General features: G+C 39.5%; 1 protein-coding gene across 2 annotated transcripts in view; it reads left to right on the plus strand.

Moving 5' to 3' along the window:
* LOC138737212 (inactive tyrosine-protein kinase 7-like) overlaps positions 1 to 26,833 on the plus strand; it is a 315,556-nt gene that overhangs the window by 149,523 nt on the left and 139,200 nt on the right. For both annotated transcript variants that reach the window (XM_069887883.1, XM_069887885.1), the window contains one exon: positions 5,407 to 5,700. In XM_069887883.1, the coding sequence (XP_069743984.1) occupies positions 5,407 to 5,700 (294 nt within the window). The remainder of the gene's footprint in view (positions 1 to 5,406; positions 5,701 to 26,833) is intronic.

Raw genomic sequence — 26,833 nt, forward strand, 5'->3', positions numbered from 1 at the left:
GCACAACTTCATACATATAAAGCTTTCCAGATCTTCTTCCTTTGTAACGAGTTCTTCTACTCAAAATGTTTTTCTACACAAAATGAACTCTTCATGGTGACAAAAACAAGAAGTCTGCAGATGCTGGAGAACAGAAGCAGTACCCAAAAATGGGGAGGATCTCGTCAGGTCATATAGTATCCATGAAAAGTAATTTACAGTAGTTGTTTCAGGCCTGAGCCCTTCTTCAGGAAAACCAAAGATGTTTAAATTCCTTGTGCCCTGATTTGGCAGTCTCCAACCAGAGAGCAATAATGTTAACCTCAAATTACTAGTAACCTCTCCCCATTTTCTTTCCCCTTTGTCTCCCTCATATTTTCCCTCATTCCTGTGACACCTTCTTTCTCCTGTCGGTCGTCTCTACCTTCCTTCCTTCCTCCAGTTCCCCCCCCCCCCCGCCTTTCCCTTCTTCCTTTAGCATCTTTAGCAGCCTTCTGACTCCTCCTGCCATCACCTTTTAGCTCTTTTCTTTCCCATCCCTTGACATTCACTGATCTCCTGGAAGCCTTTGCTCACCACCCAACCTTTTTAATAGAGTGTTTGCATGATCTTTGCATTCCCAAAGGACTCAATGCCCTAAACGTTGATTGTGTATTGCTTTCCATATGCAGGTCCTGGATTTTTCCAGCATTTTTGTGTATTAATTATTATGTTGTGCTGTATAAAACAGAAAATATCTTAAATATCCAAGTAATTGAAATTTCAATGTGCAACTTGAACCCCTAGTGGTACAAGTTTAACCTGGGAATTGTGCCAGGAGAGTTGGCAGATTTAACTGGCTTTGTACAATTTGGCTCAGAATAATAAACAATTAGCTGCTTCTGGAGTTGCCTGTTTTTGTCTTGCATTTGGTGCCACTCCAGTAACTTCTAGTTGTTCGATTCACCAAAGTAGAGCTGGCACGTTACTCCCTGCAATGATGTTGAATGTCTGTGCACAATTATTGTGGCAGCAAATGAATTCTGATGTAAGTTTAAAACCAGTGATACTGTATTCATTTTAACAAGTTAAGGTTTTTAATTGAATGGTAATGCTCAACACTACCTTTAATTCCCAAATTGGTCCTCTACTTCAGATTTATTTTTTGAATAGAGCCAGAGTAACTGCAGTTTTCAATGGTCAGTATTGTCCAGATGTTTTGCAGAACTCTGTTCTCCAAGTTAAAATTATTGATAGAATTGTAAAATGCTCACACATCCCACTCTCATACAAACTCCAAATTATAATGGGTTTCTAGAAGATTCTTTGAATACATTTTGAAATTTAGACATACAGCACAGTAACAGGCCATCTTGCCTCACGAGTCTGTGCCGCCCAATTTATATCCCATTAACCCACACGTTTGAATGTGAGAGGAAACTGGATCCCCTGGAGAAAACACAGAAATACAAGGAGATCATACAATCTTGTTACAGACAGGGTGGGACTTGTACCAGCCTGACAAACTCGAAGTTCATAAATCTATCTTACTGTTGCTTCATGTCAGCCTCCTCCAATACTGCCACAGGTTCCTCGCGTCAACAGATCTGCCTTCTGCTCTCTCAACCCCTTTCTAGGGCATCAAATGATTTGATTTCCTGTGTTTGCTCTCTTACTCATCCACCCCCTCCATCTTGACATTTTAAATGAAAGCCTCAGGTGTTCACCAGAGGCAATATAACCTTGCTTTTGCTTTTCTTGCACACCATGTCGCAAGTAATGTCTTCTGAGATTGTACAGCCTTACTCCTTCAATTAAATATAATTTACCCTACCTTTCTGTTCATGGCTAAATAATTTTGTTTCATGGTTCTAACTTAATGGTACATAGCTGAGCAGTTTGCTGAACTTTCTAATAAAAGTTAATTGACTTGATTTTGATCTTAAAATGAATCTATTGAAGGCTGAAATTAAAGTTGCCTCAAGCCTTCTCGTGATAGTACAGTTCTCCTGAAGAGTTAGCAGAACGATCATCTAGAGGCTTAGCTTTAAAGTTTCCTGTGACATAATGGTCCGTCCAATTTTGGTTGATAGTTGCACACAAAACTAACCCAAAATCAGCTTATGTCAGCAATTCACTGAATGAATGAGAGAAATATTTTACAAGCAGCATAATCTCTCAGCAGTTAGGGCTGCTGCCTCTAGGTTTAAGCTTGACTTTGAATGCCCACTCTGTGTAGTTAGTATATTCTCTGTTACTGCATGAATTTTCCCTGGGTGCTCTGTTTTATTGCCCTATCCCAGAGTTGTGCTGAGAGGTTAACAGACTGCTGTAAATTATATGAATCCACAGGCATTTCAGATCCACCCACTGTTCTGAATTGGGAATATCTCTGCTCTCTTGATTAGTTGCTCCATTCCTGCATCATAGAAATGGTCCTTCAGCCCATCTTTTCCATGCAGAATGTTGTGCTTATCCACACTAATTGCATTTGCCTGCATTAGTTCAGTAGGCTTAAGGCTAACTTCTCTCTGGATATGGACACACTAATTCAAAACCTACAGCTGAGAGGAATTAATTTTAATTACAGAATTTTTACAAAATTCTGATCATAACCAAAAAATACTGGATGCCACAATACATACAGGGTTCACTGAATTGAACAGGAACATCTGATGCTGGTTTTGATGCAATACACAAATCTACTGGAGACACTCAGCAGGTCATGTGGCATCCATAGGAAACAAAAGATAAACAAAGTTTTGTGCCTGAGCCTTTCATCAACAACCAGGAAAAGCATGTAGACATCTGAATTAAAAGGCAGAGGGAGGAGGAGGAGGAAGGCAAGGAACGGCATCTGCTACCACTAATTTGGCCAAAATGTAGATCTGGGCTGATCATTGTTGCTGACTCTCAATTGTTTGTGCAAAATGTAGACCAAGGTGCTCAGTTCAGGGCCAGTCGAGAGAGAGATACTTAATGCTGGTGATGTCCATATTGCATAAATAAATATACTAGATCCAGCCTTTTAACCTTTTCTGTCCATCATACAAACAGATAGTTTGGAAGTATGTCGTAAACTAATGAATGGTAGTAGAGACTCCTGAGGTTGAATGTGCAATGGTCATCCAAATGGGACAGTTATTTTAAATTCATATTTAAAACAATCAACCCACTGAATCCTTTCATCCCTCATGAAACTTGTGTGACGGATTATGTTTTATGTTATTTTAAAGGAGATAAATTGTGGCAGTGTAGCGGTGGCTACTCTGCTCCTGCAATAACACACGCAACCGGACGGGTTGAGCTCAGTGAGCAGACTAGTTTATTGCAGGCTGCTGGGCTGCACTTGTACTCCCAGCCCGGACCTGGCTGAGAACCGCGCTGGAGGGCGCTGACGTCATCCGGGCATCACGTGGTCCCCAAGCGCGGGTTTCTGAGCCCCGAGCTGGAAGGAAGGGAAACCCCCGACGGCACCATTTTGGCTGGCTGCCCCACCGCGTGGCTTACAAGCGGGGCCTATTTGCCTGCCTTGTGGTGAGCCGCCATAGTAGGTTTTTTTTAAGGGTAGGTCACAAACGAACACTTAAAAACAGATCTCATTTAAAATGCTGGAGCTCTTCACAAGCCTCAGTCCGGGCTCCAGATGCCTTTGCAAAAACTTTGAAGAATGCCTATAAGGACTTCACAAGTAGGTGTTAATTGGACATTCTGTGGAGTAATGGATTATTGTTTTGGATAGACTAGATGAATGAACTTGGAAGATTGGGTCTGATGCGGCAATCTGAGTGCAGTTCTAAGAGGGTGATGTGGTTTTCTCACAGAGAGAGAGAATTCAGTTCTACAGTTCAGCAGCAGAAGCTGGGACTGGAACATGACAAGCTGGCGAGCTTGTGTAAAACCCCATTTTGAAGACTGGTTATGAGTTCTTAGTTCAGCTTGTTCAAAGCCCTTGTGGTCCATACAAGAAGAGATGGCTGGCTGTATAATGTTTCACTTGAAATAATGTGGCCTGAAAGAAAGAGGTTATCATCTGGAAAACCCTTATGGGGCAAGTTTCTTTGGAAAGACACTGAAGTGGCTGATTGGAATGAATCAGTTTGTGTCCAACGAGCAACAAATCTCCCTCTGAAAACCATAAGAACCTTCCTGAGTGGTAATCATTTACCTTTAAAGAACCAAAAGCTGGTGCAATTCATAAATGTTAAATTTTGTGCATAGTATAAGAATTGCCTGATCCTTGTGAACTTGGAGTGAGAAGTGAGATTGGACTGTGAATCAAAGAACTTTTCTAAACGTACTCACACATTGCATACATAGGCGCTTAGAATTAGAAGGGGGTTAAATTAGGTTGAGTTCATAGTAATAAGTTAAAGTTTGATCCTGTTTTCATGCTTAAAGAACATTAAAAGCAACTTTTGTTTAAGTAACCATTGTTACTATTGCTGCTGGGTTTTGGGGTTCTCTGGGCCCATAACACTTGCATAAGGTACACCAAAGATGTTGATGCTAATTCCAATAGCATATCAGTTTAAAATTGTTGTACTTCTCAATTTCATCATTCCTATTCCTCCCTCTGCTAGAAAAGTTGGTTCTCTGTGCCTCTCTGTTTCTGGCCAATTGTGCACTCTTGATTTTTAATGCTAATTTTGGCTTTGTCTGCCCTCATTAAAACCTATTTAGCTTGTAATTACTTCTTAAATTTTACTTTTTGACTTTGTCTTCTGTTCTTGTATCTTTCTCTGACTTGGTGCATGTAACAATTCAATTCATTGAGAGATAACAAAAAACTTTGTTTTGAATGCTATTCAGACAGTACACTGATAGTGCAAGATAGAATTTAAGTTTTAATTGAAAATAAGTATACAAAATTCTGGAAACTTTAGTACCTCAGACAGCATCAGTGGAAGAGCACTGTCAAATGTCGAGATCAGCATTCCTGGAAAAGATGTGGCAGTGAATTCAACAGTGAATGAAAATCAAATAAAAATTTGATAAAATTAAAAGAAAAATTCTGTTCAAGTAAAATGGGACATTATATTGTAAGTGCTATAGAAATGCAATTGGACATTGGACACCATGGAATGCAACCTACCTTATCTCTGGGCAATTAATTTTTGGATAGAATACTCAAAAATTGTGTGCAATGGTTGACTAAAGCTTCATAAATATGATACTTGTAAGTTTTCATGGTTCAAATGCATTATTAATTGGATGTCATAAAATCTTACTTTAATAGGAGTGACTTCAGTTTTATTACCTTCAGCCTGAATTTAGAAATAAGCCCAGAGCAGGTAGTACAAAACCTTCAAAAAGGGTAAAAATCAGTGACTTGTACATGAACCTCTATCTCCCTTCTTAACAAATGCTGTCAGCTTGCTGAGTATTTACAGGATTTCTACTTTGTTTGGGATTGATGATAATTGAATGTTATTTTTCTTTCTCCAGTGTGCTCTTTGCAGGCACGAATTCACTTCACCAAAGAACCCTATTCCCAAGATGCTTTACATGGACGCAGTGCAATTCTTCGCTGTGAGGTTCAAACTCCAACAAATATTGTATTTGAGTGGCTCCTAAATGGGAAGCCTGTAAAGACATCAGAGAGGCGCTTCACTGAAGGCAGCAATCTGCAGTTCACAGCAGTGGATCGGAGGGAGGACAATGGAGAGTTTCAGTGTATTGCTCGGAATAAAGTTACGGGAGAGGAGGCTCAGTCGGCAGTGGCATCATTCAATATAAAATGTGAGTACCATTACTCTAGAGGTGGACAAGTCTGAAATTATATTGGCTCAAAATGGACATGCAGTGATGAGAAGCAGAAGAACATATTCAGATGCCTGATTGTAATCTGTGGAAAGAGTTGCACACTTGTGATAAGTTCATTGTTAGAAAATGCATGCTGGAAAAATTGAAAATTCTGAAGTAGAAATATATTTATGACCTGAACGTCATAAATGGCAGATGGAATTTAATAAAGACAAGTGTGAGGTGTTACACTTTGGAAGGACAAACCAATGTTGGACATACACAGTAAATGGTAGGGCATTGAGGAGTCCAGAAGAAAAAAGGGATCTGGAAATGCAGATACATAATTCCCTAAAAGTGACATCACAGGTAGATAGGGTTGTAAATAAAGCTTTTTGCATTATAAATCAAAATATTGATTATAGGAGTTGGGATGTTATGGTGAGGTTGTACAATAAATACATTGGTGAGGCCAAATTTGGAGAATTGTGTGTCGTTCTGGTCACCTAACTATAGGAAGGATATCAGTAAGATCGAAATAGTGAGAAAAGATGTAGCAGGAAGTTGCCAGGTCTTCAGGGGTTGAATTATAGGGAAAGATTAAACAGGTTGGGACTTTATTCCTCGGAGTGTCGAAAAATGAGGGGAGATTTGATGGAGGTTTACAAAATGATGAGAGATATAGACAGTAAAAGTGAGTAGGCTCTTTCCATTTAGTTTAGGGTGAGTGGAGGAAAGTTTAGATCAGATGTCAGTGGTTGTTTTTTCAAATAGTAGTTGGGTGCCTGGAATGCACTGCTGGGGGTAGTGGTGGAGGCTGGTACAATAGAGACACTCCAAAATCTTTTGGGTAAATGGATGAAAGAAGATTTTGGGGTTATGGGTTGAGGTCGTGAAGGGTTAGAAATTGATCATGGATTAGGTTTGTATTGTGACAGATTATGTTATATTTTACATTGTAATAGATAAGTTGTAAAGGAGATAAATTGTGGCAGGTTTTTTTTTAGTGTAGGTTACGCACAGATACAAACACTTCAAAACAGATCTCATTTTAAAATGAGATCTCTGCTCAAGCCAGACAGTCCAGGTACCATGTGCCTTTGCAAAAACTTGGAAGAATGCCTATAAGGACTTCACAGGTAGATGTTAATTGGACATGCTGTGGAGTAATGGATTATTGTTTTCTAAAGCAACAGATGAACGGACTTGGAAGATTCAGTCCGGTGCAGTTTGCTGTTCTAGGAAGGTCATGTGGTTTTGCAAGCAGAGAGACTCAAACAGGCTTTTCTGTGTGTGTGTGTGTGTGTGAGAGAGAGTGAGAGAAAGAGAGAGAATTCAATTCTACAGTTTAGCAGCAGCATCTGGGACTGGAACTTGACAAGCTGGCAAGCTTGTGGAAAAAAAACCTTTTTGAAGACGGGTTGTGAGTTCTTAGTTCAACCTGTTCAAAGCCCTTGTGGTCTATACAAGAGGAGATGGTTGGCTGTATAATGTTTCACTTGAAATAAGGGAAACAGAAAAGGAACTCTGTGGTGACCTGAAAGAAAAAGGTTATCATCTGGAAAACCCTGATGGGGCAAGTTTCTTTGGCAAGACACTGAAGTGGCTGATCAGAAGGAATCAGTTTGTGACTAACGAGCAACAAATCTCTCTCTTAAAACCGACAAGAACCTTCCTGAGTGGTAACTATTTAGCTTTCAAGCACCAAAGCCTAGTGAAATTCAAAATGTTAAATTCTATGCACAGTATAAGAATTGCCTGATTCCGGTGAACTTGGAGGAGTGAGAAGTGAGATTGGACTGTGAATCAAAGAACTTTTCTGAACTTAGACACACACATTACATCCATGTGTGCTTAGAATTAGAATGGGTTAAGTTAATAGTAATAAGTTAGGGTTTGTTGAAAGAACATTAAAAGTAACTTTTGTTTAAGTAACCATTTGTCTTGGTGAATTTCTGTTGCTGCTGGGTTTTGGGGTCCTCTGGGCCCAAAACAGTATTGATGGACACAACATTGTGGACTGAAGGGGTATTTCGAGATGAGTTATTGCAGTACAAAGACTAGACTGAATTTTCTTTTTAAAAATATTTTTATTGAGTTTAACATAATAATCCCATATACGTATTCTATTAATATAACAAAGGAATATTATAACATATACACATATATGTATATTATAATTAATATAAATGCACTTTACTACCAATTTCATCCATAATTGTTAATTTGACATATTTTGTTAAAATAATTATGCATATTAGCCATTTGAATTACATTATACCATCACTCGTCATACCTTGGAATAATATCAAAGTAATTGTTATGATCTAGGACAATCATAATTAAACCATAAATAATCAAATTATCTTTTTTTTTAAAAAGCAGAAAAAAACTAAAAACTGGTACTAATCTAACCCCTCCCTCTAATCAAGGTCACTTAATAGGAAAATAAATTATGCAAAAATGGATCAAGTAGCAACCCTCAGAGGGCAGACAGAGCATCACTGGAGCATCCAAATTACCTAAAACTACCAATTGTGATAGTATTCTATGAATAGGTTCCATATCTTTTCAAAATGAAACTTTCTATCTTTTAATATTGTACCTAATTTTCTCTAAACTTAGATATGTTATTACATCATGTCACCACTGTGCATGAGTCGGTGAGAGGAATGACTTGCGTCGCCTCCTTTCGACATAATTGTCAAGTGGATAAATGGCCTAAAATAATGGTCCAGACTGGTTAAAAATATTAGTCAGTAGTTTGCTCCACTACAAGCGCTAACATTTGTGCCATCCCAGTGCCAAATGGAAGAAAAGACAAAAATGTTCCCTTGATATTAAACAGCATCTGTATTATAGAAACCTTGCTCTCAGCTGAGCTGAATTATTCAGTAGAAAGTAGAGCACTGTGTCCTGCAACAAATACCTTCCCTTTTGTCCCTTTCAAATGCCTGTATCGTCACAATGTTTCATTGAGAACCTTGAAAGTTATGTTGCTCGTCTGGTATCAATCCAGAGACACCTCTTCAGATTTCACCATGCCAGCTGTGGAATTTTAAGTTCATTTGATAAATGTAAGTTTACGAAGAATTGTGGATTATGGACATGAAATTAGTGGCTTGTTGGCCTACTACATTCATTAATGTTTTGTGGGGAGGGGAGCTGTCATTGATTACCTACACTGATGTCTGCAATGCCAGAGTTAGTTCACTCTGAACTGCCATCTGATAAAGGTTAGCAACCCACTTGGTTGTTTCATCAGCGCTAAAGACTGGGATTCAACTCTGGGCGCAGGAAACCTATTCTGAGCAAACTGACATCCAAAGCTTTACAATCATTGGGTTAGGTAAGGCAGGTGAGAGAATGCTCTTTATGCATTTGTGCATCAATTGAAACTGAGCATCATTCAGGACAAAACAGCCCACTTGGTACCCCATCCAAATACCAGCATTAATTTCTTCTAGTACTGCAATGGCAACTGTGTCGCATCTGCAAAATTGCCTCCAATTACTGTCATAATTTCATCTCAGTAACCAAGGGCAAAGGGAGCAGGACTTGAGTGTACCGTCATCCATCGGTTCCCCTTCCAGATATACTCTACCCTGGTTTCTTCATCATTTATTCCAAATCTCTCCAACCAACAGTCCTGTGAGACCACCTCCACCAGAAGAATTGTAGTGGTTGGAACAGATGTTTCATCACTACTATCTCAAGGTCAATTTGGAATGATTAACAAATGCTAGCTTAACCTGCAAAACCCATAATCGAGAATAATGAAGGTATTAATCTGGTAGAACTCTTTATCCATTTATCTGGATGGGTATCCATAATGCATTGAGGCTGTTGACCTCCTCCTCAACATGGCAGTTTGCAGACAGAACATTGAACATTAAATCTACTGCGATGAAATGCTTTGAGAGACTGCTCATGACCAAAATTAATATGTACTTAAGCAAAGATCTGGGCCGACTGAAATTTGCCTTATCGTTATAATTGCTCCACAGCAGATGTAATATCGCTGGCTGTGGATCACCTCGAAAACAGCAATTCACACATGCAGCTGCTCTTCATTGACTAAAGCTCGGCCTTTACTACCATTATTCCTCAGTACTGGTCAAGAAGTTACAAACTCTAGGCCTCTTTACCCTCCTCTGCAACTGGATCCTTGACTTTCTCATCGGAAGACCACAGTCAGTACAAATTAGAAATAACACTGTATCCTTGGTGATTGCCAACACAGGTGCACCCCAAGGATGCGTGCTTTACTCATACACCCATGACTGTGTCGCCAGCCACAATTCCAATGCTGTCTACAAGTTTTTCGATGACACCACAGTTAGCAGAAGAATCACAATGTGAAAACGTACAGGAGGGAGATAAATCAGCTCGTTGAAAGGTGTTACAAAAATGTCAGCAAAACCAAGGAGATGATTGTGAATTTCAGGAGGCAGTCAGGGGAACACAACCCAGTCCTCATCGAGGGCTCAGTCATGGAGAGGGTAAATTCCTGGGTTTCATCGTCTCCAAGGATCTGCCCTGGAGCCTCCATGTTGATGCGATCACAAAGAAGGCTCGCCAGCAGCTGGACTTTGTGAGGTGTCTGAGGAGATTCAGAATGCTACCGAAGACTCTCTTAAACTTCTACAGGTGTACTAAGAAATGTATTTTGGCTGGTTGCATCACTGCCTGGTATGGAGGTGCCAACTCTCAGGTCAAGAATAAACTCCAAAGTGTTGTTAACATGGCCTGTGACATCACAGGTATCAGACTTAATTCCATTTTGGACATCTTTGAGAGGCAGTGTCTTTATTTTTTAAAAAAAGCAGCCTCTATCCTCACCACTACCACCCAGGCCATGCCCACTTCACCCTGTTACCATCGGAAAAAAGGTGCAGGAGCCTTTAGGCAAGTACTCAGCGCCACAAGGACAGCTTCTTCCCCACTGCCATCAGATTTTTGAATAATCGATGAACCAAAGACACTGCCTCACTTTTTGTGCATTATTATTTTTACTTTTTTTTTACAGTAATGTTGTTAGATGGTTATAATGTGAATGTTTTTCACTATGATTCTGCCGCAAAACAACGAATTTCATGACTTCTTCATGACAATAAATTCTGATCGTACAGGGTCATCAGCTCATGACATTTTGCTGACCTTTATAAACCTTTATAAACGTGGGAAAATTCGTGACAGGAAACAAACAGGAGAATGTTAAACGGTACACAATTATTAATTCATACAGGTGATGCAAACTTTTACACACTCTAAGCAGGGGTTATGAATACCTTCCTGGACCCCTGAATAAGAGGCAGTGGATCTGGTGCCATTGAATCCACAGGGGTATACGCAGGCTCTGGGACCCCTGATCAGTTGAGAATGGCGGCTTTATTGCCAGTGTTGAGCTATAGCAAAATCATGGCTCAGCTTCAGTGCAGTGTGCATCTTACCCACAACCATTCCAAGCGACGTCTGTAGTAGCGACCTGGCGTGGAGTGGTATCCAGGGCTAGCACCACAAGGCAGAGAGAGTGAATGTCCTTTGTGCTTGTGCTAAATACAGGGCTCTAGCTAGGTGATTTGATCCAGCAAGGTGTGCTCTGACCAGTGGTCTGAGCCCAATCTTAACTGACATTCCACCTGTAAACTGTAACTTTGTAACTTTTTGTCCAATATTTTTATTAACATTGGAATTTTATATCCAAAAATATGGAATACATATATGTTAAAATTCAAAATTATACATTGCACTTAAATAATTTCATTTCATCCAAGGTGCTCCACATTTTAATCAAACAGATTATACTATATTGATGTTATTTTAATATCAAAAAAGGAAAATCTAAACCTACTACCAAGAAAGAAACTGTTTGGCCAAAAAAAAGACAATTCTTATCGGAGGGATAAATTAGTCAACATTTCTACCTTCGTAACAAATCAAAGATTATAAAAGTAATTCAAAAGGGGTCCTCACAGCATTTGAAAATTTAAATTCAAATCGGAAATTGAGCCTATAACTAAAACTTTGAGTGAAACAGAAAGTGCACCCCCTGCTAACAGATGATGTGACTTCTGAAGGAGTTTCAGATGGGGAGGCTTCGTGACCACCAGCAATAGGCAAGGAGGCCATGCCTCCTCCGCATACAACAGTAGGCTTGCAGCATGGATTGCTCCACAAAGCCCACAAACAAGCAGGCATAGTTTGGACTCATGTGGCTACTCCTTTGATTTGGATGGTGAGACGAGTTAAAAGAGAAGTTGTTCAAAGTGAGAACAAGTTTTGCCTGGCAGAGGAGAGTGGTGGTGGTAGACGGCTCTCTGAAGGTGATTGAACAGGAACAAAAACAGAAAATGCTGGAAACTCTTAGCAGGGCAAGCAACATCAGTGGAAAATGCTCTCTGAAATGCTGAGTATTTCCACCACCTATTGTTTTAAATTTTTATCCAGGCAGGAGTGATGAAAAATTGAAATATTGAATTGAAGTATAAAATTGAGTATACATAGCAGGCCAGGCAGAATCCATGGAAAAGTGCTCATGTTTTGGATCTGATGAAAAGTCCTCAAACTGAAAGATAGACTCTTTCCTGATCTCAATATTTCCAACATTTTTGTTTTTTGTCTGAGCATCATGTTAGTTAGTAATACAAATGGTGACTTCCTTTACTATCTTGAAACTTGCTCTGTATTTGTTTGTCATTAGCAAGTTGGTGAGCTGCCATATTTATTCCGATGGGTTTTGCTGTATGTAACCATAGAACTGTAGAATGTTACAGTACAGAAAACAGACCCTTCTAGACTGTGCCAAACTATTCTGCCTAGTCCCACTGACCTGCACCCAGTCCATATCCCTCTCATTCATTTACGTCAAAATTTTTCTTAAATGTGAAAAATGAGCCCGCATTCATCATTTCATCTGACAGCTGTTGCATTCTCTATGTGAAAAAGTTCCCCTAATGTTCCACTAAAACTTTTTCCCTCTCACCTTTATCCCATGTATCCTGATTTGTATCTCGCATTACCACTGGGGGAAAAAAGCCTACTTTTTAGTCTATACCCCTCATAATTTTGTACATCTTTCTCAAATCTCCCGTCATTCTTCGATGCTCCAGGGAATAAAGTTCTAACCTGTTTAACTTTTCTCTGTAATTCAGTACATAAAGTCTGGGAAACACCCTTCCAAATCTTTGCTGCACTGTTGTAATTTTATTGATGTGTTTCCTGTAGTTAGATGACTAAAGCTGCACACAATACTCCAAATTTGCTTCACCGATGTCTTCAACAACTTTACCATAACATCCCAACTCCTATACTTAATACTTGGATTTATGAAGGCAAATATGCCAAAAGCTCTCTTTACACGCTTTCTACCTGTAATGCAACTTTCAGGGATTATATATCTGTATTCCCAGATCCCTCTGTTGTACTATATTCTTCAGTGCCCTACCTTGATTTGTCCTTCCAAAAAACGTAGTCTCACATTTGTCTGCATGAAATTCCATCTCCTATTTTTTCCATCTGGTTCAGATCCCACTACAAGCTTTGAAAGCCTTCTTCGTTGTCCACAACTCCTCCAATCTTAGTGTCATCTACAAACTTGCTTATCCAATTTACCATATTTTCATCCAGATCATTGATATACACAACAAACAATAATGGTCCAGCACTGATCCCTGAAGCACACCACCAGTCACAGGCCTCCAATCTGAGAGGCAATCATCCACTTCCATTCTCTGGCTTCTCCCAAATAGCCAATGTCAAATCCTGTTTACTACCTCACCATGAATATGGAACACCTGAACCTTCCTGACTATCCTCCCATATGGGATCTTGTCAAAGGCCCTACTAAAGTCCAGGTAGGCAACATCCACAGCCTTCATCAACTTTCCTGGTAACTTCCTCAAAAAACTACAAGATTGGTTAAACATGACCTACTATAATACATCCCTTATCAGTCCCTGGCTATACAAATTCTGGTATATCTGATCTCTTGGGACACATTCATTTACTCACTACTAACATCAGGCTTACCAGCCTCTAACTTCCTGAGTTATATTTGTAGGCTTTTTGTTGTATTTAACAGTTTAATTAATTGGTGTATTCTCGAAAACCTTGTCCTTAATTGTCAGTGAATTGAAAGCAGAGGTTGATAATTGGACTCTGAGTTGAAGAGGAGGGAGTTTAGCAGAAAAGTGGGCAATCAAAGTGAACAATAGGGGATCTGCATGTTCTGGGGATCCTCCAGTGATGTGGAGCTGAGGACAGGATCAAATCTGTCATGATCAGTTTGAATGTTAGAGTAGACTTGAGGGTGATTCTTGTGAATAGCAGGAAAGCTTGAGGCCATAATGCTGATTTGGTCACCTCCTGATGTTTTAACTTTTTGAAGCCAGGATGAAGTATGAGGAGGTCTTGTTGGAAAATAGTTAAAATTTTGTTTCCTCAACAAGTTGGTAAGTAGCAATGAAAAGATCACCGTCTGAAGTGTAAAAACACTTAAGTTTTACCTTGATATGGAAGGTTTTTTCCCATTGAATATATTCCACTGTGGAAATTTAATTCCAATTAAGTAAACTAATCAGGAATAAATTGATATGTAATGTTAATATGAAATTGTTTATGTAATGCCAACTGTTCTGACCAGGTCTTGCCTAAAACTGAAAAGAACAGTAGGTGGAAATGAGAAATAAAAACAGAAAATGCTGAGAAACTCCAGCAGGTCAAGCAGCATCTACAGAAAGAGAAAATATCAACGTTTAAAATCTGCGTCCTTGGGTCACGACCTGAAATGTTCCCTCTTTTAGTTTCCATCGATACTGCCGGATTTGCTGAAAATTTATGTCGTATTTTTTGTTTTAATTCAGATATGGCCTCTTTACTGCCCTCTGATATCCTTCTAAGCTATGTGCTGCACTGTGAATTTGGGGCTGGACAATAAATCACCTGTTGTTGATGTTCACATCCTGAATGAATGAACTGTTCTTTGTTGCTCACTAATAGTTTGGACAGTACGCATGACTTTAATACTTTCCACGTTCCTCTCTACCAGGAAATTAGATTGACCTTATCTGAACTTGACCATGGCAGTAGTTTTCTGATGCAGTAAATTTCATTATTTATTCATGGATGCGTATATCAACATTTTGCCCAGGCTTAATTTGTACATTGATTTGAATGATGCGCTAATTGGACATTGTAGTTGACAGTTACAAGTTGACCAGAGTGAAAACACACAAATGCTGGAGGAACTCAGCAAGTCTCACAGCCGTCATTTTGGGCCTGGGCCTTTCAAGGTACGAGTGGAAAAAGCAGGCAGATGCCTGAATTAAAAGGCTGGGGAGAAGGAAAAAAAGAGCAGAGGGAGGGGTATAGACTAACAGACAGAAGGTGTTAATCGGAGATGGATAGGAGGACAAGAGAGAGGAAATGTAAGAATTGATTGGGGGATGGAGGGGTTTGGTTCTGTGAATGCAGAGCTGAGGGAAAGGAGGCAGGAAAAAGAGAGAGACAGAGCTAGAGACATGGACCAGACAAGTATTATTCTAATACGGGAGTTTTATTAACAGACTATAACCACCACTATACTGGCCAGTGGGAAAGCATCTCCATCTGTTATATCAGTAGGGTGGAGTATCTCTACAGCCATACCCAATAGCAAGCAGTCAGTATAATACGTGTGTCTTCCTCCCCCTCCCCACCCCCCCATCACATCATTGCATTCACTCCCCACAAAAATTGACCAATTTTAATAAAATACAATAATGGCAAAAGCAAAAAAAATAACGAAAGATCAAGGGTTACAAACAGAATTAATGAGAACACATGGCAGAGAGGTAAAAAACAAACTGCAAGTCTGAGATAATATAGGGTGATTCCACTCACTGTAATTATGGCTAAGATTACTGACTGATCAAAAATCTGTTGCCGACATGTTCAACACTAAATTAAAAACGAAAAGATCTTGCGTTGGCAAATTGAGTTTTCTACTTATGATTACGTTATACTCTATCACCCAGGAAAATTCAATGACCTTCCAGACACGCTTTCTCGCAAGACCATTCTGCAGCTAGACCATTTGAAATGCCTTCACGAGGAATTATGTCACCCAGGAGTCACTAGATTTTATCATTTTTATGAAGTCCCTCAATTTGCCGAACTCACTAGAAGACATCAAGAAACTGATTAATGAGTGTCCTGTCTATGTGGAGTGCAAACCATGCTATTACAAACTTTCCGCCTCCACATTGATTAAGGCATCTCGATCATTTGAACGCCTCAGCGTGGATTTTAAAGGACCACTACCCTCAAATAATAAGAATTCCTACTTCCTTAACATCATTGATGAATTCTCTCATTTTCCCTTCGCTGACGTTTCTGCTAGTTCTGTTATTAAATGTCTTGATATGATTTTTAGTATTTTCAGTTATCCTAACTTCATTTATAGTGACAGAGGGTCAGCTTTCATGAGTTCTGAACTTAGGCAATACCTTCTTGATAGGGGGATAGCTACTAGTCATACTACAAGCTATATCCCACGGGGTAATAGTCAAGTGGAGCGCAGTAACGGTACAATCTGGAAAGCTATCACTCTCGCACTAAAATCGAAAGGTCTCCCCACCAGCTGCTGGTGAGATGTGCTGCCAGAAGCATTATCCCTACACAGCTTTGTCCAGTTCCCAATGAGGCTCCTCACCAAACTCTTTTTGTTTTCCCTAGAAAATCAAAAACTGGATTGACTTTGTTGACTTGGTTCTCTAACCCCGGAGAAGTTTTATTCAGAAAACATGTTAGACCCAGCAAAGCTGACCTGCTTGTAGAGTGTGTTCAACTGCTTCATGCTAATCCGCAGTATCCTCATGTTATTTTTCCTGATGGAAGAAAGGACATTGTTTCCCTTAGGAATCTCATCTCGTCTGGTCTACAGCCTGCTAGCCCTTCCACTGACCCGACTCCTCCTCTACCCTCCCCGTTACGAGAAATACTTGAGGAACAATACCCTCTTCATGAGAATGTTTCCTCCTACTCTCCACTCCCTTCACACCTGGCGACAGAAGTCCCTTCGGTTAGAGATAAGACTCCTCCATCTGTGCCCCTAGGAAGATCAACATGAATCTCAAAGCCTCCTCTCAAACGCCTCCTGAGGCGTTCAAATGGTCGAGATGCCTTAATCAATGTGGAGGCGGAAAGTTTGTAATAGCATGGTTTGCACTCCACATAGATGGGACACTCATTAATCAGTTTCTTGATGTCTTCTAGTGAGTTCGGCAAATTGAGGGACTTCATAAAATGATAAAATCTAGTGACTCCTGGGTGACATAATTCCTCGTGAAGGCATTTCAAATGGTCTAGCTGTAGACTTGGACAGGTCTTGCGAGAAAGCGTGTCTGGAAGGTCATTGAATTTTCCTGGGCAATATAGTATAACGTAATCATAAGTAGAAAACTCAATTCGCCAACGCAAGATCTTTTCGTTTTTAATTTAGTGTTGAACATGTCGGCAACAGATTTTTGATCAGTCAGTAAAGTGAATTTCCTTCTGGCTAAAAGGTCTCCAGTAGTGAATGGATTCTACAATAGTTCGCGCTTCCTTTTCGACCTCTGGCCCATGTAATGTACGAGAGTAAAAAGCCACAGGTCTACCAGTTTGATTTAGTGTAGCTGCTAAGACCCAATCTGATGCATCAGATTCTACTTGGAATGCTAAATCCTGATATTGTGGCCTTGGCTATATCTTGTTTGATGTTTTCAAAAGCACAGGGAAAACTAGTAGGTTTAAACAGTGGCTGCGCTTTATCTGAGTAATTGGGCACCCAATGAGCGTAATGGGAGAAAAATCCCAGGCAACACTTGAGGGAATTTTGTGTCGCAGGTGGGGGTAGATCCATGGGTGGTCTCATTCTCTCTGGGTCTGAACTGATCTCCCCTTTACTTACTATGTAGCCTGGTATAGCCAGGCGTTTAGTGCAATATACACACTTTTCGTTGTTAAGGGTTAAGTGCAGATACTTGGCCACCTGGAGGCGTTTTTGTAAGTTCCAATTGTGATCATTTAAGTCTTTGCCACATATAATGGCATTGTCTAGATAAGGGTAGGTGGCTTGCAAGTTATGAGTGTCTACTAGCTTATTCATTTCTCTTTGGAAAATGGATACACTGTTGGTAACTCCAAAAGGAACTCTTTGAAACTGGAAAAGTTTGCCATCTGCCTCAAAAGAGGTAAATTGCCTTTCATCCTTGTGAATAGGCACCTGATGATCAGCTGATTTCAGATCAATTGTGGAATATATTTTGAACTATGCAATCTGATTTGCAATGTCTGAGATACAAGGCAGGAGATAAGCATCTAGTTGGGTAAACCTGTTTATAGTTTGGTTGTAGTCCACAACCATTCTATGTTTCATGCCATTTTTGACGACTGCCAAGGACTTGTACTGGGTTCGATTATTTTTTTTCTTTCAATAAATGCTTAACCTCGTCCTTAATAAAGAGTCTGTCCTCTTTGCTATAGCGCCTACTCTTAGTAGCTATAGACTTACAATCCGGGGTTAGATAGGTAGAGGTTTAATTTTTAGAGTTGATAACCCGTAAACAGCCTCTTGAGGTACCGTGATCAATGGTAATGGGCCATTAAACATCAATATGATACTTTTCATTTGGCACTGGAAATCTAATCCTAAAATCATTGGAGCACAGACCGGGGAGCTCGTGCAATCTGAAATCTTTACATTCATTCCCCTGTACCTCAGGGTTACTTTACAGCAACTTGTAACGTTTCGTTTTAGTCCAGAACAAGCCATAGAAATTTTGCACTTAGATGGAATCAACGTTAGATTCAGGGCACTAGTGGATGTAGGATTAATAGAACTGTCAATACTGCCCATATTGAACTAACTGTCAATAGGCTCCCCGTTTACCTCCACCTTCATCGTGGAATGCTTCAGGCCGTGGGGTTCATCTTGATTTATCGTCATCGATGCCAGAACAGGGTCTCTCTGCAGCAGCGATCTGTCAGAGTTCGCCATGTCACTGGCAGTTCACTTACTATTTCAGAAGAAGAAGAGGGAGAAGAACTAGATAAATCGTTGGCTCTCCAGGTCAACACAGCAGTGCCCCTGCTTATTAGTAGCGCTTGAGCTCTTCTTCTTACTCTTCAACTCACAGCGTGAGCTAGGTGAGGACTCTCATGCCTGGCAGGTTCTAGCCCAGTGACCTCACTTTCCGCAGTTGGCACAATTGGCTTGTCACGCGGGGCACTGAGAGCGGACATGTAGCGCCAAACCACAGAAGTAGCATCTTCTGTAGCAGCTTTTATGCTGCGGTTTAGTGGCCTTCAGCAGTGGATCATCACTGTGGCCGGGCCTTGGGGGGGGGCCACTTCAGCACCTCTTTCTTCCTCAAGGGCTTTAGCACTTTGTAGTGCAGCCCTCAGGGTCTTTGCTTGTTCTTCAGCAGCATTAAAAGTTAGGCCCGGGGTCTCCAGTAAATGTTGCCTGATTTCCCCCCGACTCCAATCCACTTATGAATGCATCCAACATCAAAGATTCTCGGTGGGCTTCGGCCACGCAAGCACAGGCTCTGGATAGCCCTTTTAGTGCGAGCACAAAAGCATCTTTGGTCTCTCCAGCTTGTTGTTTTCAAGTGTAAAGTTGATGTCTTGCGAACAATGTGTTTTGTGGCAGATCATAATCGGTTCAGAGGAGATTCAGTGCATTCTGGAAGACAGCTGTCTCTCTAAGCACGGAGTAGGGTACTTCTCCGAGGAGAGCCACAAGATGGTCCATTTTTGGGAGGAGTCACGTGATGGAGTAGTGGCTGGTCGAGTAGAACCAGCCCTCTCCAGAGAAAAGGAAAAAAAAGTTTGAAAAAACAGAGCACAATAAACATAAAATACAGGAAAAGAAATATCTACAAAGTAGAGCCAGGAGATGGCACCCAAAAGAGAGAAAGTAAGAATAACAGAGAAAAGGGAAGAAGGAAAATCACCAGAGAAAAAAGAAGAAGGCCTTACCTGCACGTTGGAGCGGGGAGCCACCATGGAGAGGAGCGGCCGATCTCCAAAGTTGGTGAGTCCCCGGAGGAGCGGTGTCCTGACCGGCAATCTTCAAAAATGGCTCTCAGAGCCAAGCATAGCTGCACGGTGCGCAAGTAAAAGAAAAGGTGAACGCTGGTGGGAGGGGTACTCAGCTGAGGAGCGATCAGCTGTGGATCGACCAGCTGAGAGATGCCCAGCATCAGGGCTTTCGACTGGGGGAAGTACTCAAGAAAGAAGAACAGAAGAGCAGTAAGAAAGGGAACAAAGGGCTGGAAAAGGATGAACGGCAACGGGATGACCTGCAGCAGGAGGCCCAGCAGCGGGTTGGTCTGCAGCGGGAGGCCCAGCAGCAGGAGACACAGCAGCTCGAGGCCCATCAAGGGCACAGAAGCAGGTCATCAGAGAGAGATGAAGATACACAGATACAGAGAAGAAGACGACGCTGACATAGATATAGGCACAGAAGAAGAGGAGGAAGACCAAGATCTTCACAGGAAAGAAGAAGGTAAAATAGAAGGACAAAATTTAGATAAAGCCTTTTTTGAAGAACAAATGAGATCATTAAAAGAATGTCTATCATTAGAATTTAGTTCAATCAAAAGAAAAATGAAAAGAGCTGAAGACAAAATGCAAAGCTTAGAGTTGGTCATGACTGAAATACAGAAAATAGTAGAAAATGTGGAGGAATGAGAAGGTGCTGTAGAAATGGGGATAAATGATTTAAGAGGGATGTTGTCAGAGAGCTAAAAAAAATTAAGGAGACACAAAATTTATTGTCACAAAAAATTGACAAATTGGAAAACTACAGTAGACAAAACAACATAAAAATAGTGAGGCTGAAAGAGGGCAAAGAAGGGTCAGATATGAAGGAATTTATAAAAGGATGGATCCCAAAGGGGCTGGTAATGACAGATTTACATGAAGAAATAGAAAGGGCACATAGAGCACTAATACTGAAGCCGCCACCACATCAAAAACCGAGATCCATATTGGTAAAACTTCTAAGATATACGACAAGAGAGAACATACTGGAGCAGGCAAGAAATTAAGTTAGAGAAGACAATAAGCCATTGGAATATAAGGGACAAAAAATATTTGTTTTATCCGGACATATGTTTTGAACTTTTAAAGAAGAAGGAATTCAATACGGCAAAAACAATCTTACGGAAAAAAGATTATAACTTTATATTAAGACATCCAGCAGTATTCAAAGTATTTATCCCTGGAGATAAATAGGCTGTTCTCAGATCCAAAGAAAGCCCAAGGATTTGCTGAACGTTTGCAGGACAGGAGAAGAGATGAGGAGGAGTGACAAGAAGGAAGACCAACAAGAGAATATACAAAAATATGTAAAGATAATGTATATATAAAGATGGAAAAGAGGAGGGGAAGAAGGGGAAAAAAAGAAAGAGCTTTGTTATATGTATAGGAAAATAGTGTTCTCTGGGGGTGGGAGGCTAACCGTCACTGCAAAATCAGTTGATGCTTGTGAGTAAGTTCGCAAACTGAATGGAAAGGGGAGTTGTGGTTGACTGACAAGGGGCTACCCAAGGAGTGGGGGGGGGGAGTTCATTTTGGGTTAAAGGGTTGTTGGTTGTGGGGATTGTTGGGGTATTTCATGTTTTAAGTGCGTTGTCATATATTGAGATTTAAAAGAAAAACTTAAAGAACAGTAATGGGAAAAAGAGGATGGAGGAGGCGGAAAAGAAGTGAAAACAAAGATATAAGATGGCCATGTTGAACAATATGACTATAAACATTAATGGAATACATAACCAAATTAAAAGGGAGAGGCTACTAAATTTACTGAAAAAGAAAAAAGTAGATATAGCATTTGTGCAGGAAATGCATCTAACCGAGGTGGAACATAACAAATTGAAGAGAGATTGGGTAGGACACATAACGGCAGCATCATATAACACAAAAGCTAGAGGTGTAGCCATATTAGTTAACAAAAATGTACCAATCAGGATAGAGGAGGAAATAACAGATACAGCGGGGAGGCATGTAATGATAAAGTGTCAGATATACTCAGAATTTTGGAATTTGCTCAATATATACGCACCTAATGATGAGGATCAAAAGTTTATGCAAGATTTTTTTTGAATATTGCAGATACGCAAGGAAATATATTGATAGGAGGGGTTTTTAACCTTAATTTGGATTCAATGTTGGATAAAATTGAAAAAAAACAAGCAAAAAGAATAAAATAACCAAATTTATGGTTAAATCAATGCAGGAAATGAAACTTATGGATATATGGAGGAGACAGACCCAAAAGAGAAGGAATTTTCATATTCCTCGAGTAGGCATAAAACATACTCAAGGATTGATATGTTTTTGTTGTCAGCTAATATTCAAGGGAGAGTCAAGAAAACTGAGTATAAAGCTAAACTACTTTCAGATCATTCACCCCTGCTATTTGCAATAGAACTGGAGGACATCCCACCAAGAACATATAGATGGAGGTTAAACCCCATGCTACTTAAAAGGCAGGAATTTAGAGATTTTATTGAATGCCAAATTAAAACATTTTTAAATAAACACAGAATCTGTTAAATATAAATTTATACTATGGGATGTAATGAAAGCCTTCATTAGAGGGCAGATAATAAGCGATGTAACTAAGATGAAAAAGGAATACAATCGGGAAATAGAGCAGCTGGAAAGGGAGATAGTAAGTACAGAAAAGGAACTAGTGAAAAGAGATGATATAAAGAAAAAGAGGGAATTGGAGGACAAAAAAAAAATGAACCATTACAAACATACAAGGTGGAGAAGAACATAATGAAAACAAAGCAAAATTATTACAAATTGGGAGAAAAAACACATAAAATATTGGCCTGGCAACTTAAAACAGAGCAAGCTAAAAGAACTGTACTGGCGTCAAGGAAAAAAGACAAACAAATCACATATAACCCAACAGAGATTAATGAAAACTTTGAGGAATTTTATGAACAATTATACCAAACTGAGAATGAGGGGAAAGATGATAAAATAGAAGAGTTTTTAGCTAAAATTGAATTGCCAAAATTGAAAGTAGAGGATCAAAACAAACTAATAAAACTATTCGAAATAGAGGAAGTACAGAATATATTAAAAAAGCTGCCGAACAATAAAACACCAGGAGAGGATGGATTTCCAATAGAATTTTATAAAACATTTAAAGAGTTATTAATTCCTCCTCTTCTGGAAGTAATGAATCAGGTAAAAGAAGCACAAAACTTACCAGATTCATGTAAGACAGAAATAATTACAGTAATACTTAAGACGGGGAAGGATCCATTAACACCAGCATCATATAGACCACTATCCTTACTTAACTAAAACTATAAGATAATAGCAAAATTAGTAGCAAACAGATTGGCTTACTGTATACCAAAAATAGGATTTGTCGAGAAAAGACTAACAGCGGACAATGTCTGTAAATTTATTAATTTAATTCATGCAGCTCAAGGAAATAAAAAAACCAACGGTGGCAGTTGCTTTAGACGCAGAAAAAGCCTTTGACAGGGCAGAGTGGAACTTCTTATTTAAAATGTTACAGAAATTCAATCTGCCAGAAAAACATATTAATTGGATTAGAGCATTATATAATGGACCATTGGCAAAAATAGTGGTAAATGGATATGTATCAAACCAGTTCAAACTAAGCAGATCAACTAGGCAGGGATGTCCATTATCCCCTTCATTGTTCGTCTTAGCAATAGAACCATTGGCAGAGCTGATAAGAAAGGAAAATAAAATAAAAGGGATAAAAATAAAGGAGGAGTATAAAATCAGCTTATTTGCAGATGACATCATAGTATACCTAACAGAACCAGAGAAATCAATAAAAAATTACATAAGAAATTGAAGGAATATGGAGAAATATCGGGGTATAAGGTCAAAGCAAATAAAAGCGAAGTGATGCCAATGAGTAATGCAGATTTTACAGAACTTAAAAAAGAATCTCCATTCAAATGGCAAACACAAGCAATCCGATACCAAGGAATCAGGATAGACAATAACTTAAACCACTTGTACAAATTATCAGCCATTAATAAGGAAATTACTGGAAGACTTAGAACATTGGAAAGAATTACCGCTAACGTTGATAGGGAGGGTGAACTGCATTAAAATGAACATGTTCCCACGGATACAATACTTATTTTAAACGTTACCAATTCCCTTAACAGATAAATTTTTTGCTGAACTAAGGAGAATAATAAGGAAATTCCTGTGGAAAGGGGGGAAATCGAGGGTAGTGCTAGATAAATTAACAGAGAGGTATAATCAAGGTGGTATGCAGTTACCAAACTTCAGAAATTATTACAGAGCTGCACAATTAAGTTACTTATTAGATTTTTACCAGACGAGACAAAAATCAGATTGGACTAATATAGAGCTAGATAAAATAGGAGAGATGGTAACAGAACATATACTTTATAAATGGGTTGAAAAGCTGGTGCATATAACACCTCACCAAGATTGCATAATTTACTTAATATATGGAAGAAGATACACATAGAAAGGAAAAAAATAAATTACCAAATACCAAAAATGCTGTTGATGCAAAATCCACTAATCCCTTTTACAGTAGATAACCTTTCCTTCAGAGAATGGGAGAGAAAAGGAATCAAGAATAGAAAATTTTTTTTGGGAAATAATTTATTAACATTTGAACAGTTGAAGGACAAATATGGAATAACTCACAGTACAGTGTTGCATACCATCAACTGAAAGCTTATTTCAAGGGTAAATTGGGAAACAGGTTGAGATCACCAGAAGGAAGCAGCTTTGAATATGTGATTACAAACACAATGATAGTTCAAAGATTTATAACAAACCTGTACATTAAGCTGCAAGGCAAGGAAAATGATAAAATAAGGTATAAACCCAAACAAAAGTGGAAAAAGGAGTAAAATATCTTTATATAAAGTTATGTTCTGGAACTATGAACAATATAATAAACACAAGGTTACGCATGATACAATATAATTGGTTGCACAGGCTATATATTACCTAAAAAAAATTAAAAGAATGGGATTCAACATTATCAGATAGGTGTTTTCGCTGTAAGAAGGAAATGGGAACAACAGTACATGTAATTTAGACATGTGAGAAAGTGAAAAAGTTTTGGGAAGATCTAAATCAGATATTAAATAAAATCACAAAAAACAACATTCCTAAAAATCCAGAAATTTTTCTTTTAATTAACATAAGAACTTGGTCTCAAATTGGATAAAGCACAAAAAAGGTTCATTATGATAGCCTTAGCTGCAGCAAAAAAATGTATAATGTCAACTTGGAAAATGGATGAGAGCCTGATAGTACAGCAATGGTACATGGAAATGAATAAGTGTATTCCATTGGAAAAAATTACATATAATTTAAAATACAAAGTTACATTGTTTGAAAATATCTGGGAACCGTACATGGAACATAACAGAGAGAGCTGGCCTCCGACCTCCATCACCTAAAATGATAAGAAGATCAACACGATTAGATTTAATGTGTATAAGTAGATGACACATCTTTCTTGTTTGTTTTCCTTTTGTATAAAGATGTTTTATTGTATTTTATATGTTCAATATTTACTGTTTTTGGAGGGGGGTGGAAAGGGGGGAGGGAGAAATGGGGAAAAAAAAGAGAAAATGTCACTGTGTATATGTAAAGAGATGCATCTGTAAATATTTTAGTTGATCTGGTTCAGAGTGCGATAAATAAAGAATTACACAAAAAAAGGTCCATTTTCGCCGTGTCTTGCACAACATTGTTCACTCGCATGTTTGCTTCAAAACGCTGGAGCCAGTGGTGAAAACTTTCTCCAGCTCGGGTGGTATCTTGATCTATCTCGAGTCTTCCAGGTTTCAGGGAAGTATCCATGATTGAGAGTTTGTTAATAAAATTGATGTGCCATAGACATAGACCAGACAAGTGGGCTTTTATTAGCAGACTATAATCACCACCTCACTGACAAAAGGCAAAGGAGGAAAAACCCAACACCCAACCCCAACCAACCAATTTTCCCCTGCAACCACTGCAATCGTGTCTGCCTGTCCCGCATCGGTCTTGTCAGCCACAAACGAGCCTGCAGCTGACGTGGACTTTTTACCCCCTCCATAAATCTTCGTCCGCGAAGCCAAGCCAAAGAAAAAAAAATAATCACCACTACACTGGCCAGTGGGAAAGCATCTCCATCTGTTATACCATTAGGATAGAGTATCTCTACAGCCATAGCCAATAGCAGTCAGTATAATACACCCCCCCCCATCCCCCCATTACATCATCACAGAGCAAAGGTGGGGATAGATTGAGATATGGGGTTCGAAAAGAAAGTGAAGAATTAGGTGTTGTTGCCACCCTGTTGGAGAGTGTTGTTCCTCCAATCTGTGGGTGGTCATCGTCTGCAAGTTCACGAGACCACGACCACGCATGTTGGCAAGGGAATGAGGCTGGGAATTAAAGGGGGTGGCCACTGGGAGATCCCTGCTATTGCGGCAGACTGAGCCGAAGTGCTCCACACAGCGATACCCCAGTCTGCACCCAGACTCTCTGACGGGAGCACCAGATTCAGTCGATTCATCTGTATCTGTGTAGCTGCAGCAATTAAGAATTGTGGCACATCTGTTAAGAGTTCTTGTGTAAATGACGATGAATTGTCTGTGGGTCAGATTTCCCATTGGAGGCACCAGTTTCCTTTCTAAGTAGGACTTTGTGTAGAAGGTTGATCTAGGATGCACGTTGAACTTGATCGAAGTACTGCTTTCTCATCCATCCAATTTTGAGTGCAACAGAAATGAGTTATTTGGTTACTAACTTGAGTCCACCCAAGAGTCAACTGCAATCATGATAATTCTATAATTAATTTTTCATTTGGAGATATGGGAAGGTAACAGACCCTTCTTGCCCATAAGCTTTATTGCCCCAAATATATCCATGTGACTAAATAACTGACCCAATATCTTTGGAATTTTTCACTTTTTTAATGATACCACTTGGTAGAAGGCCCACCAGGCCCATAAAACGCATGCCACGCAGTTAACCTACCACCCTGTACGTTTTGGACGGTGGGAGGATACCAGAACCTCCAGAGAAAATCCATATGAGTCACAAG

Source organism: Narcine bancroftii, chromosome 6, assembly GCF_036971445.1.
Source record: "Narcine bancroftii isolate sNarBan1 chromosome 6, sNarBan1.hap1, whole genome shotgun sequence".
NCBI lineage: Eukaryota > Metazoa > Chordata > Chondrichthyes > Torpediniformes > Narcinidae > Narcine > Narcine bancroftii.